Here is an 18,863-nt window from a genome sequence, read left to right as displayed (position 1 = left end):
TACTGTTGCACTGGCAGCCATTTCCGTTGCACAGTGAATATTCAATGAATAAATCCAACCAAATCCCCATTTAACATCTGGATTGAGAGAGAAAAAAGGAGTTCTATAAGGGCTTATCATAATGTCCAAAGGGTACATATAGAGATAATCCATTTCTATTTGATTCTTCTCTGAAATATGGTACAAAGAATACAACAGGAATTGCAGAAATGATAAACTAGCAAGAAGATACTATGAGCTATACACTACATAATAAGGGTGGGGCCTAGGGGTGGGGCATGAGGAGGGTGGGGAGGGGGGGGGGCTAAGATGGGTGGGGTCAGGAAGTACTCCTCGTCTAGCCTTGTGCACAGTTAGGGCAAATGATCTCCTCTCCTTCCGTCACAAAGCACTCATTCACAAGAGAGACTTGACACTTTTTGCAGTTGAAGCATTTGTTGTGCCAATTCCTCTGCTCAAAGCACACATATTTGGTCCCTCCTTGACCTGAAAAAGATGAAGAAAAAGGGATCAATGAGTGAGTGGAAGTATATTTACATATCACTGATTGAAGTAGATGATATAAAGTGTGGTAGAACTCAGGTTATAAACAAGTCTTTAGGATGTACAAGTATATTCAGATTCTTGCTTGCTTACTTGTCTGTAGCTCTTATTTGAGCTATATGTATATCCCATTTCCCCCTCCCTTAATATTCCTCTCCCTCCCCTCTCTCTCTCTCTCTTTTTTCTCTCTATCTTTCCTTTTTGTTCTTTCTCTCCATTCCTCATTCCTCCCTCCCTCTCTTGCTCTCTACGCCCCGATCTCATTATCCCTCTCCCTCCCCCCTCTCTCTCTATCACTCTCTGACCCATATCATGCAAGAGTACATAGCAAAAAATGCTATTGTCATTCTGTTCCCATCCTAGTTGAAAGTTTGAAACAAGTGAAAGTTATTAAGTCACCATTACGAGAGGGGAAAGTCTAATCTGGTGTACAGGGTTATAGAGTTCTACAATCTCCATTCATCTGGACAGGCTTGTTAAATCTCAGATCATAGGAAATAAAAAATGAGTCCCTTTACATGCCCTATTTATTACAATAGAATGCTAAACACATTCCCATGGACCAAAAACGATCATATCATCAAGTGACACACTTGCTATCATATGAAAGATTTAAAAAGAACATAATTGTTTATATACCATGTCCCAAATTTAAACTTATCTGAAACTATAACTCTACACCAAACCTGATTTAATAGCAGTATCAACTTACCAACGATGGGTTGCTTGCATTCTGAGCATTTCCTGGCATACCTCTCTCCAAAGCAGTCAGCGCAGAGTCTCTTGTCATCCCTCACCGTGAAGCGGGTGTTATAGAGAGACTTGCCACACTCTGCACACCCAAAACATTCTCTATGCCATGGCTCGTTCTTATACTGCAATCCACCGGTAGAGATGATCTATAGAATCAAGCAATACATCATGAAATAATTACTTCATATTGTGACTTTGCTAGGATGGATAAAAGTATAAATAATCAGTTTGCAAATCAGCAGAGTGTTACATATGTTATAACCGTGAGACTGAGCATACATCACTCCAAGGCCTAAACAAAATAGATGTTGTATTGCCCTTAAGGTGCCAAAACATGGGTCGGTCGGTCAGAATTTAAAAAAAAAAAACTTTTAAAAACTTTTAATTTCGTCTTTGGGCTGATATTTCTCAGTTTTTAATGATTAATACATTTTTTCTCCTAAAAAACTGTAAAAAAAAAAACTCAAAAAAAAAAGCAGACCGTACATTTCAAGACTTTTGGGTCGGTCGCAAAGGGCAATACAACATCTTTTTTTTGTAGGTCTTATGGTAGATGTAGCTAATGAGCTGACATCCCTATATACTAGGTATATTTCTGATTGAACAGTGGCAAAAGCTTTGAGACCTTTTACAAAAGTATAATGCACTCTATAAAAACTGTTCTATTATTATAACTACAACCTTTTCAAAAAATAACTATTCACATATTTACTTATTTCATGTAATTACATCCAACCATCTTGAAAAATTAATTATCCTTAGTTGTTCTGCATTCTCCTTTCCCTCTCTCTTTATAATCATCTTTAATAAATACCAGTATCCACCAACTAAGGAGGGACTCATGGCACTTGCTTCAAAATCATACATGGCCAACTGATTGATTCCATGTATAAAAATTAATTCTTCTAGATATCTTGATTGATTTAATTTCTATTCCTGATCAGCTGACATCTACTATAAAATATAAACCAGCAATGGGCATCCTAACAGAGGGCAAAGGAGACTGTGAAGAAAGATAAATAGCGCCCTCACCTTGCCGCAACCAGCACATTTGGTACCAAAGGTCTCCTCGTAACACGTACTGCAGTAAATGTTGTCCTCCTTGGGTACGAAGCTGCCCCCTCCGATATGCTTGTCGCAAACCTTGCATCTGAAGCACTTGTCGTGCCATTCCTTACCCTGGAATCCAAGACGTTTCATTCCTAGTCGGAGATAATCAAAGGGGAAAAAAATCATAAGTATTCAGAGAGTACCAACTAGAGATAAAGATGTTTTGAATATCCCTGCAAAGCTCCTCATAGTTGAAGAGTTTTTCATATAGTGCAAATTACTACCATATATTTAAGAAAATAGATTAAGTTCCCTGTTACAGTTTTACCATTGTGTTGAAGCAATCACAAACAATCAAGATATAACTGTTACCAATTATAAGGACATTTAAAATAAATCATGTTATTTTATGAACAAATCATAGGGTGGGGGAGAATGGAGGGGCTGTGTGGGTGTGGGGCTGTGGGGGTCATACTGCAAAATGCTACTTGTTACTTTAATGGGAAATCTCAAAGCAGAACTAACTTCACTTAGTTTTCCTAATGTAACAAGAGTACACTCCCATAAAAACATGATTACATTTCATCCTTTAAACTGCCATGGTCTTGGAGAGATAAAATAATAGAACTGAAATCCAATGAAAACTGAAAGTTGATCTGAGAGATTTGAATGTTATCTCATACCGTTCAACCAAATCCATGATGGGATGATATGATTAAATGAACAACCAAATCACAAATACTTTCCTTTTTCTTTTCTTTTTTTGTCTGCGTATGACATGAAAGTTAGGTACGTGACTGTATTTCATTCACTTATTTCACTGAGTGAGTAAGAATCAGTCTGATGTGAAGTGCTTGCATGTAATGAGAGAATATGGGTGACTCAGTTTATATAATTCTTATTCATATTCATGAATTATATTGGATCCTGAATGATTTCAAAATGAATCTCAAATAATTGTGAATTGAGCATATCCAATGAAATGTGGAAAAAAATTAAGAAATAATAAAAATAATAGTAAAATTCATATTGCTCAAGGCCCCTACGAAGTAGTATCATTACCCTGGCTTTAGCCCGGTTGCCCTAAGGCACTAAAACCATTCAAGGAATAAATTCCTACCAGGTACCCACTTACTACATCTGGGTCAAGTGTGGCAAATGTAGATTTATGTCTCGCAAAAGAACATTAGAACGAAGTAGATTGCTAGTCTGTCTTTTATTCTCTTTACTTGAAAGTTTAAATTGTCATCCAAATAAGAGTATTAACATCATTTATTCAGCATTTTCCACAGATGAGATCAGACTAGAATTGGTGCTTGTACTTTCCAGTTATTAAACCATTTACAGTGTAAAAAAAAATAGCAATCCTTTTTCTCCTGTTCCTTTTGCTTGTTTTTCTTTGTCTAAAACTTAGTTCACAGAGAGATAAAAATGCAATATTTAAACAGTGGGATTTAAAAAAAATTCATTGCTAAGTAAATTATCAAACAAACTGGAGGTGAACAAGATTTGGCATCCCTGGTTGCATCCTAAAGTTTAATTTGCTTACAATACACGTTTAGAGAAAAACAATAGCTTATTTTAACAAAGTGATACTGTAACAGTATTCAACTGTTTTTTAATACACTGTAACTGTTGTCATTACTACAAATCTGGTTACAGCATACAGGATCATACATAAAACTATTAGTGATTTTTCAAAATAGTGGAAATCTGTGGAATACTCATTATAGCTGAAAATAACAATAGAATTATCATAAACAGAGGGCAGATTACAATAAACAGCTATTTCTATGTCAATGTTGTGCTTTGTTTACCTATAATTAATCAACTTTCAGCATTTTTAATTCCCACAATATCCTCTCATTAAAAAAAAAAAAGAAGAAATTTGAATGCCTATATGATTTTGTGTTTATTTTAAAAGCAAAGTGATTGTTTTTAGAAACTAGTCGATTAAAAATTTCACAAATGAAATAATGAAAACATATTCATGATACATTTAACAGTAATCAATCCTTTTTAAGTCCTCAACAACTTTCTAAACCTTTATAGCTAAAACATCAATAGTTTTCTCAGTACTTCAGTATAATAGAACAGTGTAAAAAGCAAACTTTTTGAGGTAGAGAAAAGGAGAGAAAGACAAAGACAAAGAGGGAGGGAGGGAGAGAGAGAGAGAGAGAGAGAGAGAGAGAGAGAGAGAGAGAGAGGAAGGAGGGAGGAGGGAGAGAGAGAGAGAGAGAGAGAGAGAGGGGGGGTAGAAAGAGGTAAAAGATATAGAGCCAGAGAGAGACAACTACCCATAACTCATAAGTTATCATAAAGGGACACATGGGTCTGTCAAGACAGACCTAAAGAAGGGTTGTTGTTTTTCTATCAAAAGAAACAAAGAAATATATTATATTCAGCATTACAGGGAGTAATAAAGAGAGATAGTATATAATGGAAAGATTAATCACTGGAGTTAAATGTGCATGTGCATTGTGCAAGTAGCTACAATCCAACCTATGAGTGAGATCAATAATGGAAACTAATAAATAAACAAAATAAAGTTCTAAAAGAAATTAATTTACCATATCCCCAAAAAGAAGGGAACAACATCTTCATCAAAATAAATTTGTTGTATTTCATAAATGATGGAGTTTTATGAGCACTTACTTCATGAGATAATGTTTAAAGTGGAGTAAATTGAAATGAATTTTCATACCAGTGTGAAATTGAAAAATTGAAGATTAACGATGCATTTTGAGTGATATGTTGGACTGAAATTTGAGATTGAAGAGTGTTAAGGATTGAAATGGTAAAGTATGGTATGTATCATGACAAATCTTCTTAATGTTTCATAACTGGAACACTTGTAAGGTGTGAGTTTTAACACACTAAACAACAAACTAAATGAGGAATTATCATGCCTAAAAACACCTTCTATGGGTTCCTTTTAAGTAAATAATTCACGAGATAATGGGGGAAATAATTAGACTAATTACATGCTAACTTTACACTGCAGATTATTGTAATCATAATAGATCGGTTGTAAAAAATAGGAAGGTGGTAACATTCCAACAACCAAATAATCTAAATTATGAGAATGGGATACTTGCTGTCTATTAGGACAGAATTGCTTTCTAACATCTAAGTTCCTCCTAGCAACTGCTTTGTTTCAAAATGAGGATAAATATATATCCTCAGTTATTCCAAACTTTAACATAATTTGGGGAAAGTGCAATGGTCTAGGAAGAAGATGAGAATTAACGTTTTCCTCCTGTATCAAAAACTTACAGCATGATTAAAGTAATTTCCATCCCAAATCTGAGTTCATTGTTTGTTGTTTTACTTTCAAGATGTTTGCTGCAGCCTACATTTTTTCTTTTAATTTTCGGAAAATACAATTTTGGGTGAATATTAAACCTCAAACAATCATCTGTCTCCTCCAATAGATTTCAATTAAAAAAAAACTGAACAATTGTGGAAGAACAAACTTTGTGATTTTTATTTGAATCATTATTTCTTTTTGAAGTATATTAGTAGTAATATTGCCATTTAAAGACAGAAATGCGTCCTATGGGAACCATCTTCATTCCTGGAAAGGGGGTCTATCTATAACAAGATATATCTACACTGGGTAGGATATATTGATAATATACATCGGTAAAGTCAAATATGAAATAAAACAAAATAACAGAAAAAAAGATAAACCACACACACAGTCGTTAGTGCTTGCCTATGAGTTTTGCAAAAGGGCAATTCAAAAAAAAAAAAAAAAAAAAAATGAGAGAGAAAAGTTTTACCTTCCCCTGCTGAACCTATACGGACAGAATGACACATGATCAAGTTCACACAAACATATAACATCAACATCACTGTTACATTAATGGCAGTGGGTGCATTACAATAACATTGTAAATAGGTGTATGTGTATGGTTATGTCAGCTACTGTTAAGAATTATTTGCAACAAACATTATATTTCATTGATTATAAAAGAATGTCATATGTCATATCACTGCTCTGAAGTGAAAGCTATCAGAAACTCTTTTATTAACAACAACAACAATTGAAGCGGGACTGAAAGTTGTTTTTGAAGCTGTTACCTGGTTAATACAATCAGAAAGAACATTTCATGACATTTCAGTGACAAACAGACAAACTTTGGGGTGCAAACAAGGACAGAATGACGAAACTTAATTGCTAAAAACACAATTTCATTTTGTGAAATGGTACCCAGGTCGAAAATCCCAGAGAGACCAATAGAAACCATTAGAAAAATTCTATTGGTCTCTAATGGTTTCTGTTGGAGTCTATCGGGTTCTGTTGGACCCATAGAATTGAATCCAATAGAGACCATTCAAACCATCAGAAACCAATAGAAACCAATAGCACCCATAGAAACCAATAGAAATAGAAACCAATAGGACCAATAAAAACCAATAGGACCAATAGGACCAATAGAAACCAATAAGACCAATAGATGTATGTTTATTATATAGAATAATACAAGCCTTCAGGTAAACTAAAGGATATTCTCAAACTCACTTCAAGTGATCTTTGTGATGGAGTTAATGCAATTGAGATTAGAATATACCTTTTTGGTGGACAGTTGCTAAAATCGAATTTTGATTTATCATTATTGATTTACCAATATAAGCCATTGGTCTATTGGTTTCAATAGGGAATTCAGAACATGGGACCATTAGAAACCCATATAAAGATCTCTAATGGACCAACAGGAACCCATAGAAAATATCTAATGGACCAACAGAAACCCATCATAGAAGAAAATATCTAATGGACCAACAGAAACCCATAGAAGACGTGGGTGGATGTAGGTCCAATAAAAGCTTTCTGTTGGTCCACCAGCAATTCATCTCGTTGGCTTTGTTTTCTTTATAATAAATCCCATTACCTCATCACCAACAGACATATAGGGATATGTCTGTCTAACTCTTCCTAGAGTATGGAGACAAGACGAAAGATACCTTTATCTCTCTTCATCACCTTCATTTTATTGGTCTCAGCTATCACCTGAGAGGACATTAAAACCAATTTAGTTTGGAGGATATCCCCTGCTAAGATCTCAACAACTCTTCCTAACAGTCACATGACCACATGTCATCCCGAGGACTGTGGGAAGGACCGGTAGGAGCCGTCTGGCTTCGTGTGATTCTATAAATTCTTCACATTTCTGACTAAGTTTTTTCCTCCCTTCGCTCATCTCGTAAGAATGCTGGTGAACTCTAAACACACACTGACATACCATCTGTGATGCGAGCACTGCACCTTCCATTTGCATCATAATACATCATCCACATTTCAACTGATTTGTTTATTTAATAACTCCCAAGAATTCTCTATGTATGAAGGGATTGTTACATCGCATTAAGACAGATAGATTCTGACTAAAAACAAACATGAAAGCTTAAACTTGGAACATCTCTGACAGAAGTTCCAAATTCCAATGAAAATGAAGATTGAACTGTATGAGCTCTTGTGGGTTGTTTAACTAGAGGATAATGGTGACACAAGAGAAGTACAATTATACATTATGGAATTTAAGATCACTCAGTTTTCACATTGCTCAAATTTAATTTACAAACTTGAAACTGACTTCACAAAAATTGTCCTATCATTTTCATCCTGCAAGACTTATAATGAAATGAAAGATAATGAAAAACTATTCAATTGTTAAAACTTCACAAAAGATTTTTCCCCTGTACATATAAGGTACCTTAGTGAAATGTAGTGAATAGTACCACTACTAAGATATCCTTCTCCAGGCAGGCTAACATTGTCAGTATTAAAACTGCTCTTCCGCAGGGACCTGCAATTGCCCTGGTATTATAGTCTGGATACCATGATAGCACACTGAAGCATTCAAGGAAGTTTCTTCCTACCAGGTTCCCATTTACTACACCTGGGTTGAGAGTGGCAAATGTGGCAGGGATTCAAATCATGAATCATGTGCATCATACGTGGCTTATCCACTAGACTACGACACCTGAGCCCCGTCCTATAAGGAGTTGCAATTCATTTGGGTCAATCACAAGTCCACCAATCAATTGCAAGTTTGCAGTCTCCCATCTCTTATGTTCATAGTTGCGATTAATATCAATTCCTTAATAAGGCGGGGCCCTGGACTACACCTGGTGGTAGAACGTGTTACCCCTCTCATATCATTGTAAGAACATCCTATTTAAAGATTTTTTACAGAGACTTATAATCAGACTGTGCATCTGCAATTATCTTAACATACCAGAGCAAAGTATACATAATATCACTCATAACAAGATACTGGTATATATTAGTATAGTATTTTACTGGCAGAGGATAGCTGTTCATCGGATTCCAGATAGTCAATATATCTTTGGTAGAGGATGAGGAACCTAAGGGTATATAAACCCTTGTCAAATCAAACATACTCATCGTGAAGATAAGTGTGCTTGAAACACCAGGCATGAGTGGCCTCTTACATCAGAGCCACAAATCACTCTCAACAAATAAATAATGTAACTGCAAGCTCCACTCACATCTATCTTCACCATGGAAGTCTTCAAAGATTAAAGGATGAAAGAGGTTCTGAATATCAGACTACCGCTGGGACAGTATATTGTTGAGAACAAAATAGGATGGGTGTAGGGAAAGTATAAGGTTTGTTAAAGAGTAATTGGCAAAGGATATGGGGAAGACACTTGGGATTGTGATTGGTAAATGACTGGTAGAGATTGAGTGTGGGAGTGGTGGAGGGATGGTGGAAGAGTGGTGGAGGATTGGTGGAGTAATGGTGGAGGAATAGTAGAGGACTGGTGGAGGAATGGTGGAGGAATTGTAAACAACTGGTGGAGGAATGGTGGAGGAATGGTGGAGGAATGGTGGAGTAATGGTGGAGTAATGGTGGAGGAATGGTAGACGACTGGTGGAGGAATGGTGGAGGAATTGTAGACAACTGGTGGAGGAATGGTGGAGGAATGGTGGAGGAATGGTGGAGGAATGGTGGAGGAATGGAAGACGACTGGTGGAGGAATGATAGACGACCGATGGAGGAATGGTGGAGGAATGGTGAGGAATGGTGGAGGAATGGTGGAGGAATTATTGAGGATTGGTAGAGGAATGGACTTTTAGAGGTTGAGGGACTGCTAGAAAATTGTTCAAGGATGGGAATATGATTAATAAAGGATTGATAGAGGACTACTTTAAGGACTGTTACATAATTGGTAATTGATTTGTGAAGGATGAGCAAACTAGCAAAGGACTGGTAAAAGATTTGTAGACCACCAATATATTAGTCTCCTTTCAATCTTGCGGAGACCGTCCTGTGAAAGTGTGTCCAAGATCCTTTGATGATCTATGAGATCTGTAAAAGAAAAAAAAGATTGATGTAAGATCGGTTCTTACCAGGCTTTATTAATTCTCCACATGCTTGGCAGTTCTTGGCCAAGTTCTTCTCATAACATTGGAGGCAGCAGAGTTGTCCATCCCAGTTACCGAAGGCCTTGTCTGCAAGAGACGCCTTGCACATAGAACATGTGTAGCGGGCTTCAAAGCATGTCTCATGGTAATGCTTTGACTTGAAAATAAGATCCTATAATCAAAACATAAGATAAGAAATCAACAATCAATTGTTAACAGCAAATTCATAAATTGAAAAAAATGTGCAATTAGAAGGTACTACCGGTATATGAAGAATATATGCATTTATATTTTTAAAGGTTCCAACATAATAATCAGAGATTTGGTTGAATAAAATCAATTCCATTGATCATCCACTACTAACTTTCAACTCTGGTATATAGGTGGTTTTAATAAAGGCTGACAGGTCGAGATAGAGAGAAACAGACGACTTAAATTTTGAGGAAAATGAAAGGGTGAAAAGTTATGAAGTTTAACACTTGTGGTTGTTAATAAAACACACAACAATTATGTCCTAGTTTAATTTATAATTTTGACGGAAAATGTTATATGGCTCTACAATTTCTTTCTTTTTTATGACTGTTTATTTGATATTACCTTGCTATCGTGTCCTATCTTCTGGTTACACTCAGCGCATTCATTAGCAAAGTTATCATCATAGCAAGCCACACAGAACGGTTTCTCTTCTTTTAAGATGTAACTCTGTCCACTCAAAGCTTTGTCACACTGCTGGCAGCAGAAGTGACCGCTGTGGAAGTTTTCATCCATGGCTCTCACGTACTCTCCAGTGAAAATCAGCTGAAATGGAAACAAAATAGAAGAAATTAATTTATTAAATGAAGATCAGTCTGGTATTGATATAAAGATTGGTGCTCATGCATGTGCACACTTGATGTTTAATCCACTATGAGAGAAATTACTAAACCTTGCAGCTTAGTGGTTCCTTACTTTATTTATACTACTGTGGTAAAAAAAAAAATTCAAGTGTAAAAAATATATGATTAATTGTAATCAACATGCATAATTGATGATGAATTATGTATGTAATGAGTGCTTGAACTCTTTCATCAACATTCAATGACAATGAATCACTGATAAACAAACCATTAAAACATTTCAAGTTCAAATCAGACACTATTATGTCATCATCATCATCATCATCATCATCATCATCATCCACAACTACAAGAACATCAATATCATCAATATAAACATCATCACTGCCATCAGCATTATCATCAACATCATTTCCACTCATATTTCCACTTATATTTACTGCCATTATGATGAACATCAACATTAGCAGCACTACAAGCGTTATGCTATTGTACATCATATTACATCCATTATTCAACTCAGCATAGGACATAATTTTGTTCCTGGATAAAAGTTTGAATGGTGTGGGAGAAGAGAGAATAGACAATGGTTTATTTGAAATAAATATAGTGTCTTTGCACTGTCTGTATTAACAAACAGTCCTTAGAGTAACATGAATAACAGTTGTAAAAACTTGATCAGTTAAAACATACACCCACACACAATGGTATGTTGAGATAGATTCAAGTTGCGTTACGATTCATGAAGGTATGGTATGAATGTCAGGAATCTAGCGAGCTTCTCTTCAAATCCCGCACATTCATTAAACCCCAATCAAAGAAATGTATGTCTGTTAGCTTATAACATTGCCCCAGCGTGTATACCAATACTGCACATTCATGTGTGTCAAGAAACAAGATGACAAACTAATCTTAAAGGTGGTGTGTCCCTTTTGTAGGCTGAAAATATAAACTTGTGTGAATCCTATGGTAAACAAGAGATAATACCAACTAAAAACTCCCCAGAAAAGATTGAAACTGGTAATTGCCTTCATATGGAATTAAATATAAACCGTTATGAATTTTTGCAACGCATTTAGAAAATTATGCATAGAAAATAGTCTGATTTTCAGACCCTTGTACCGTATGGTTGTACGTTCTGTGCTGCGTAAAGTTTCGATCAGTTTTAATTTTGACCATAAAAGAAGTGGGTTATTGATGTATACAAACGCTCACCCTTTACAGCTCATTTCATGTATGTTATTAACAAAGAAAAAAAGAAGTCAGTCAGTGACTCAATAGTGTCTGACAGTGAAGTCTAGAAAGTAAATGGGTTTCCTTGCATAATTTAAATACTAGGACACTGACAACGTTTAACTTTCACAGATAGGACAAACGTGACATATTCATAATTCCTACCGATAGTTCTAAAGAATTCAATGTTAATTGGCTGCAAAAGGGATCTGTTATCATTCTCCTTTACCCACAATTTTACAATCATGAAAATTAAAGTTGTTGATCATTAAAAAAGTTAATAAACTAGATCACTCAATAGAAACATGCAATTTATCACCCCTCATTTATTAACTTCAATAGAAGCCGAGATTACAAAAAGAAAAAGCCAATAAGGGATAATTAATGAGAGGGGATGCACCAAAAGAAGCCAGTTGGGCTAGTGAATGAGGGGTGCCAGTGTCAGCGAAAGCCAATCTACATCCAACTAGTCATCAAGGATCTCTCCCGCTCTCACTAATTACTTTGACAACAGACGTGAGCAAAACATGTCATGAAGTAAAGGCCAGCTACATACCAACGTGCTATCATCCAGAGGAGTTGGGAAGATAATCCAGCCCCCTTCCCCTCCAACACTCCAAATACCACAGCAATCATAAAGAGAGAGTGGTGGGAGGGATGGAGGGAGGGAGGATGCAATACCCTAGAACCGCCCCTCCCCTATACACCCTATTGACATTACACAGTGGTAAATGGGGGCTAGAGAGGGGCTTGGAGGAATAATTTGAGCCCCCATCCCTTCTACACCCTCCCAGAGTTCGTTTGTTGCCTTGGTCATGAAAGAGATCATTGACATATGACATCATTACTATTAAAACAGGCACAAGTTTGCATATCTCCATCGTAACTTATCCTACAGCATATAGAAGGAGAACTGTGCAGGCAGACAACTAATGAGCTGACATGAAATTAAAATAGAAAGTTTACTTGATCCGTCACTGGCTGCATAGGAATGGGGCTTCTTTCAACCACACTCCTCAGTCTCTCATATTACAATCAACTAAAGAATTCATAAGGGTAAAAACGGATATAAATTTGAGACACTTGTGACTGTTCCCGAACTTCTCACCTTTCATTTATGATCTGGTATTAATATTTATTTAGATGATATGCATCTGTTTGATACATGATAGTTTGAAAGACCTCCTGCTAAATATACACATCCTATAATTGATGTTGACAGATCAATTCTCCACTTCTTACAAGATGGTTGCTCACAGTGTTTCATAGAGCGGCTCATATTTCTGGTAGATATAGCTCTGAAATGCTTTGATTACGTAATAATAATAATAATAATAATAATAATAATAATAATGATAACAATAATGATACGTCTTGTTTATCAAGGGAAGCCTTATCAGTATTAATGCCTTATCACAGGGCACTAGCGCATCAACTCGGTTTTGAACCATGAGATCTCCTGACAATGAGACCACTGCTCTATCTCCGAGCCCATTCCTCCCCAAAAGACATCAATGATAGAATTTTTTACTATCTTATATTATATCCTGCATACTAAGAATCTTGCAATCTGATTGGTCTAAACGAGGTCACATGATCAATGATAGATAAGTACTATCTCCCTGCGATAGGACTTTTGTACCATAATTTTTTGCTGCTGCCCCAATTGAATTAGCATATAGCGCATAGCAAAGTAGGTTACACAAAATGTCTAAGTCAATGCCAATGTCAAATGAGCGCGCATCGACTTTATTACATGTATGCATGTTGTGCTTTGTAAAATCTAGCTGAAGCTAAACTGTATGCAGAATCAGTTCTTTTAATTGCGGCTCGGGATGAGAGTAGCCCCGAGATCACCTCGGCGATGATAGTTTGTTCCATTACCCTCGTAGTCGATTAATATTTGCTTACTATCAATATCGCATATAATTTAGAATTCAGCTTGTATGAGTGAACAGGTACTGGTATGGTGTCCTCCTGATTTCTTTCACTGAATTGATTTCATCTGACACCGGTTCATCCTTCTCCTGACCCAATCATTCCCATCATCCTAGCTCTCACTCCAATACCATGCCAACAATGTCTACTAGACTTCCTCACCAGCAACTTTATACAATATTATAACCTTGCATATAATCCCACTGTCATATGGCCCAGTAAAATTTATCTTTTTCTCACCCACATTTGTCTCACAAAAATGAGAAGGAGGGTCTTCTGTGTTATCTGATCTGATATTTTTCCAACACATATACATTTTATGGGGTCTTGATTTTTAACACAATTTTCTGTGCAGTACACAGGCACAAGACAAGGTGAAATAGCAATATATTCAGGATTTCACTATTCTTTGCCTTGCCTTCTTCTAAATCAATCCATGTCCAAACAAAAATATTGGGAAAAGAAAGAAGAGTAGACCACACAAAATTGGTAGGAGGTGTGAAACTAGGAAGAAATTCATTTGACCTTATGTGTTTATAACATTTTAGCGCCTTTGATATTGCAATTTTATCGAAGTAAATTCCATAATGATTAACTGTCTTCAGCCTACGGTCGTCTAGATGGGTTTCTGACATTACTGATTAGACTCCTGTCCCAGCCACCATGACTGATTACATAGTACATTCATTTTCATTAGGTTGGGATGCAAGCAATGCAAGCTAGACTTATTACCCCAGTCACTGGGAGTAATTATACAGAGTGACATCCCTGGGAGGCCCACGACCATATATAGGCAGACAGTAGACTGGTAGACTACTTAGCTGAGGGGTCAAAGAGATTGGTGGTGGGTGGATGATGAACATACAGATAGATTAATAGAAGGAGAGGCTGGTGAATAGATGGGTGAAGGAATAAAGGAAGGATGGATGGGCGGATGGAGATAGGCAGATGGGTGGATAGGTGAATGAACAAAGATTTAGATAGATATATAGGCAGATGGATGGATGGATATGTGAATGGATGAAGAGATGGATAGATTAGTGGATAGGCAGATGGATGGATGGATAGAAGAATGAACGAAGAGATGGATGGTTTGGTGGATAGGTAGATGGATGGATGGGTGAATGAACGAGGAGCTGGATAGATAGATAGGCAGATGGGTGAATGTAGGAAGAGATGGATGGATGGGCAGATGAATGTACAGGTGGATATAATCAAGAATGGAGCATTTGAAAAGTATAGGGATTGACAGATGAATGTGTGGATGAACAGATAGGACGATTAATAGATTGATATAGGGATGAACAGTTAATTGTTTGTTATGTACAGTGCAAAGAGAGTAGGACATTTAAGAGGAGTAAACAAATCTCTGACATCTATTCAATGAGGGGGGGGGGGGGAGGGATAAAATCATCCACCTTCATATAATTTGGAGGAAAAAGGGGATGGGTCTGGCATGTATATAAGACAGATGGAGTGAGAAATAAAAAAAAAGTCAATGACTGAGATGGTGGTTTTTACATGGTATTGGGCGTGGGGGGGGGGGGGGAGATGGAATAAGAGATGGAATAAGAGTACCCATTTCTTTCAGTTGTGTAATAGGCCTACATTGCAGCTCTTAAATGTATCTGATTCACATGAAGCATGAATAGAAAATAAACCTTAATGTCACCTCATTGTCATGCTCGATAAACTCATTTTTATTAAAAACAGGAGTATGAGAAGGAGGTATTTGAATACCAGACATATCATATCTGATGTAGATCATTGCTCAATACCAGATCAGTGACGAGACATATCTCACATAGTTCACCTTGCAACCAGTTTTCAATTCATATATCATCATTGAGTGCTAAAAGTCAATGCAAACATCTATTTGGAGAATGAGATTGGTCTAGTTTTAACTTGTATACTGCCATGTAGTTTCTTCCAAGGAACAATTGTTAAATGGACTCGTTTTTATTTCTTAGAAAAATCATAATATATTAATTATACTTAACAAAATTATTATTTTGCAAAAAGGAGACACTCCTTGAACACTTGGTTTCTTTCTGGGAAAACTGTCAACCAATAATATTGTTTCTTTAACGAGTCTAATCATATTGAAGTATACACAAATAAAAGTGTGTCTCTTAAACAATTATGGATGTGGGTAGGAAAGACTGAAGGTCGAAGGTGAAAGCTGTTTGTGTAGGGATATGCACAAAGCTAGTCACTAAGTTACATCAATTCAAAACTGATTCCATGAAATACTTTTTCATATAAAATAATTATCATGACTAGCCATATTTCATGGAACTTGAGACACGTAGGTTTAAAGTTAATAATCCACATTTAAGAAATGAAATAGGAATGAACTTAATGAAGTATTACGATTATTTCATGACTCTTTTGTACATGGATCATGGTTAATACCAATGAACATTAAATAGAGTAACACAAAGATATATTTCATAAACTCTATATTATATTCATCTTCATGACAAATTTTCCACTATATCTATTTCCCCAGCACATTGTGGTAACTCTCCAAACGATCAAAGGAAGGGACTTTCAACCATGTCAAGTTATTTCCTTTAAATCAAATTTTTTTGTAATGGAGAGAAGAGTTTCATGACGATTGATTTATGATGAAGAGTGGGTGGAACATTAAAGATATGATTTACAGGATATGGCCTAGTCAGACTATAGGGTGTCTAGAAAAAACAAACAGGACTGCAGGATGTAACTGTAAGTCTATAGAAACATAAAAGAATAAATATGTAGGTGTATGTCTCAGATCTCAATTTCACATATTGACATGTATCTTGAAGTCATTACTATAGCAACAGAAACTTTTGCATACATTTATGACGCTTTCACACATTTTACCAGTGGTATACAGTCATGAATGTGCATGATGTACTTGTAAAGTGATTATAGTACAAAACTATAGTCAACAGTGACATTGGGGAATTTGCCAAATTTCTTGAGCAATTGAAACAAGATCATCGTTAACAAATAATTCATGACATTTCAGGTCAAAACAGTTCCTGGCTTTACAGTAGTTTATTTGTGTATGTTTCCATAATTCACATATCCATCACTAGTGTACTGTCTGGGAGAGGGGGGGGGGGGGTCTACAGACACATATTTGCCCACCCCTTCCCCCAATGCACTGGCTGACAATGACATTACGATGGCTCAGGCTTAAAATATGTAAGTGATCTGAGTGCCCATGCATTGTGCCTTATAGTTAAACACTGTACACACACAAATGTGAGCTATGGTACAAAGGATAAAGCTTCCTCTTCTTCTCTCGATCTGTGAGTAATTAACAATGGTACCATTATCTGAATAAAAACAATGTAGTCTAATGTAATATGCTAATTAGAGGGAACTTACAGAATCCCAGTACAGTACATCATCTGAAACTCAAACAGATGACATCCTCTCACATACTCCAGCCTATGCCAAGTTGTAAAATGAGAGTGAAAGTGGAGTGTCCTAGATATTCTTATCTTGGAAATAATATCATGATCAAGACTCATTGTTTTAATTCCACACATTAAGTCACATATTTAATATGATTGTAATAAAATAGTCCAGTCTCGTGATTTTATTACATGGTTTCATTTTCATTCACTGTCCATTGTATGGATTAGATTCTAAGGATATTTGCAGCCTAACAGAGACAATTTCACAAATAATACTCCTCATTTGTTGGTTTTCTATATGAAATCATTGTATCTTCTTCTTCACTCAGGGAGCTTCACATCCTATCACATACCTACAACACAGTCAGCCAGTAACACAAGCATGTTCACACTCAGGGTCATCTAAGGTCACTCTCTGTTTGTAAACACAACTCTACCCATGACTCAGAATAACATGACCTCATTTGACCTACTATGACCTTGAGTGACATAGGATCTGTCTGGGTCCACAGGCTGTGTAATCCTTAGTCTGATTTTGTTCAGACTTCAAAAGAAACAGTATACTTTTAGAATTCATTTATCTGACTTTGTATATCTTCCTTCACTCTATTAACTCTTATTTTTTATTATCATATATGCATGATTTATTGAATAAAGAACAGATGTATAAGTTGTGTTTAATTATTATAAGTTTTGGTAAATAATTGTTTAGTCAGAATATGGTGCGCTTAGAGACACCAGTATTAAGCACCTTATAAATATTGTGTATTATTATTATTATCAAACTTCTTTGTCTCTATGGTCCATACACCTCCCTGTCACTGCCACTCTCTCTCTCTCTCTCTCTCTCTCTCTCTCTCTCCTTCTCTCCACACCTATCCATCTACCCTCCTAAATTTCTTTTAGACACTCCATTTACATACTCTCTTCATATCCCTCCCACCATCCCCCTTCTCCCCCACCTCTCTCTCTCTCTCTCTCTCTCTTGACCATCTTGACCATAATATTCTTTTGTCTATGCCTTTGCACTTTATAATAGATCTATGCACAATCTAAACATGGGTGTAAGTTAACCAGTACTTTTTTAATTCATACCTGACACCAAAGTGGTCCCAATGTATAAAATAATGCATGGATTAGAGGAGGTATAAATATAAGACCATTAGCACCACCACCTGATCCTATCTGAGGAGATCAGATGAGATGGACAATCTATTTATAACTCTGTATGATCAAACATAGCAGGTAATCAGAGACATGTCTAGGGATTGAGGAAGACTGTGTGAAGATGGGCTTTTACAGAGCACATTATAAGTGTGCTACTCAAAATAAATGAGAAGGAAACGCAGTGCTATTACAGCCATAAAGTTTTTAAAAAGATAGATAGAGAGAGCAGACAGAGACAAAGGCAGATAACAGGGGAAACAGAATGGGGGGGGGGGGGGGGGGGGGAGAAGACGATGAAAAATATTAAATACTGAGAAAAGAGAAGATGACAATATATCTCTGCACAGAGTATTCAGAAGAAGATTAATCAGACTAATCTAGATTTTTGAGTTAATCTAAGGTAGCCTAGCTAGATCTAGGTATAAATTTGTCATTTCACAAATCACTACATCAATTAATCTTTAATAATTTCTATTCTAAAAAAGATAGAAATAATACCCATCATTTCTAACAATTCAAAACCCTGAA

General features: G+C 36.2%; 1 protein-coding gene across 1 annotated transcript in view; it reads right to left on the bottom strand.

Moving 5' to 3' along the window:
• Nucleotides 1-204: 204 nt before the first annotated feature.
• The window catches only part of LOC105445265 (prickle planar cell polarity protein 3-B-like), a 50,356-nt gene continuing 31,697 nt past the window's right edge, over nt 205-18,863 (bottom strand). Inside the window, exons 6-10 of the mRNA XM_030995000.1 lie at nt 10,343-10,543; nt 9,731-9,917; nt 2,329-2,498; nt 1,256-1,442; nt 205-486 (exon numbers count right to left, since the gene is read on the bottom strand). Coding sequence (XP_030850860.1) covers nt 338-486; nt 1,256-1,442; nt 2,329-2,498; nt 9,731-9,917; nt 10,343-10,543 — 894 coding nt within the window. The 3' untranslated portion in view covers nt 205-337. The remainder of the gene's footprint in view (nt 487-1,255; nt 1,443-2,328; nt 2,499-9,730; nt 9,918-10,342; nt 10,544-18,863) is intronic.

The sequence above is a fragment of the Strongylocentrotus purpuratus genome, unplaced genomic scaffold (genome assembly GCF_000002235.5).
Source record: "Strongylocentrotus purpuratus isolate Spur 01 unplaced genomic scaffold, Spur_5.0 spur5_scaffold_21, whole genome shotgun sequence".
Taxonomy (NCBI): Eukaryota; Metazoa; Echinodermata; class Echinoidea; order Camarodonta; family Strongylocentrotidae; genus Strongylocentrotus; species Strongylocentrotus purpuratus.
Note: the sequence above shows the minus strand (reverse complement) of the source record. Positions and strands in the feature narration are given on the sequence as shown.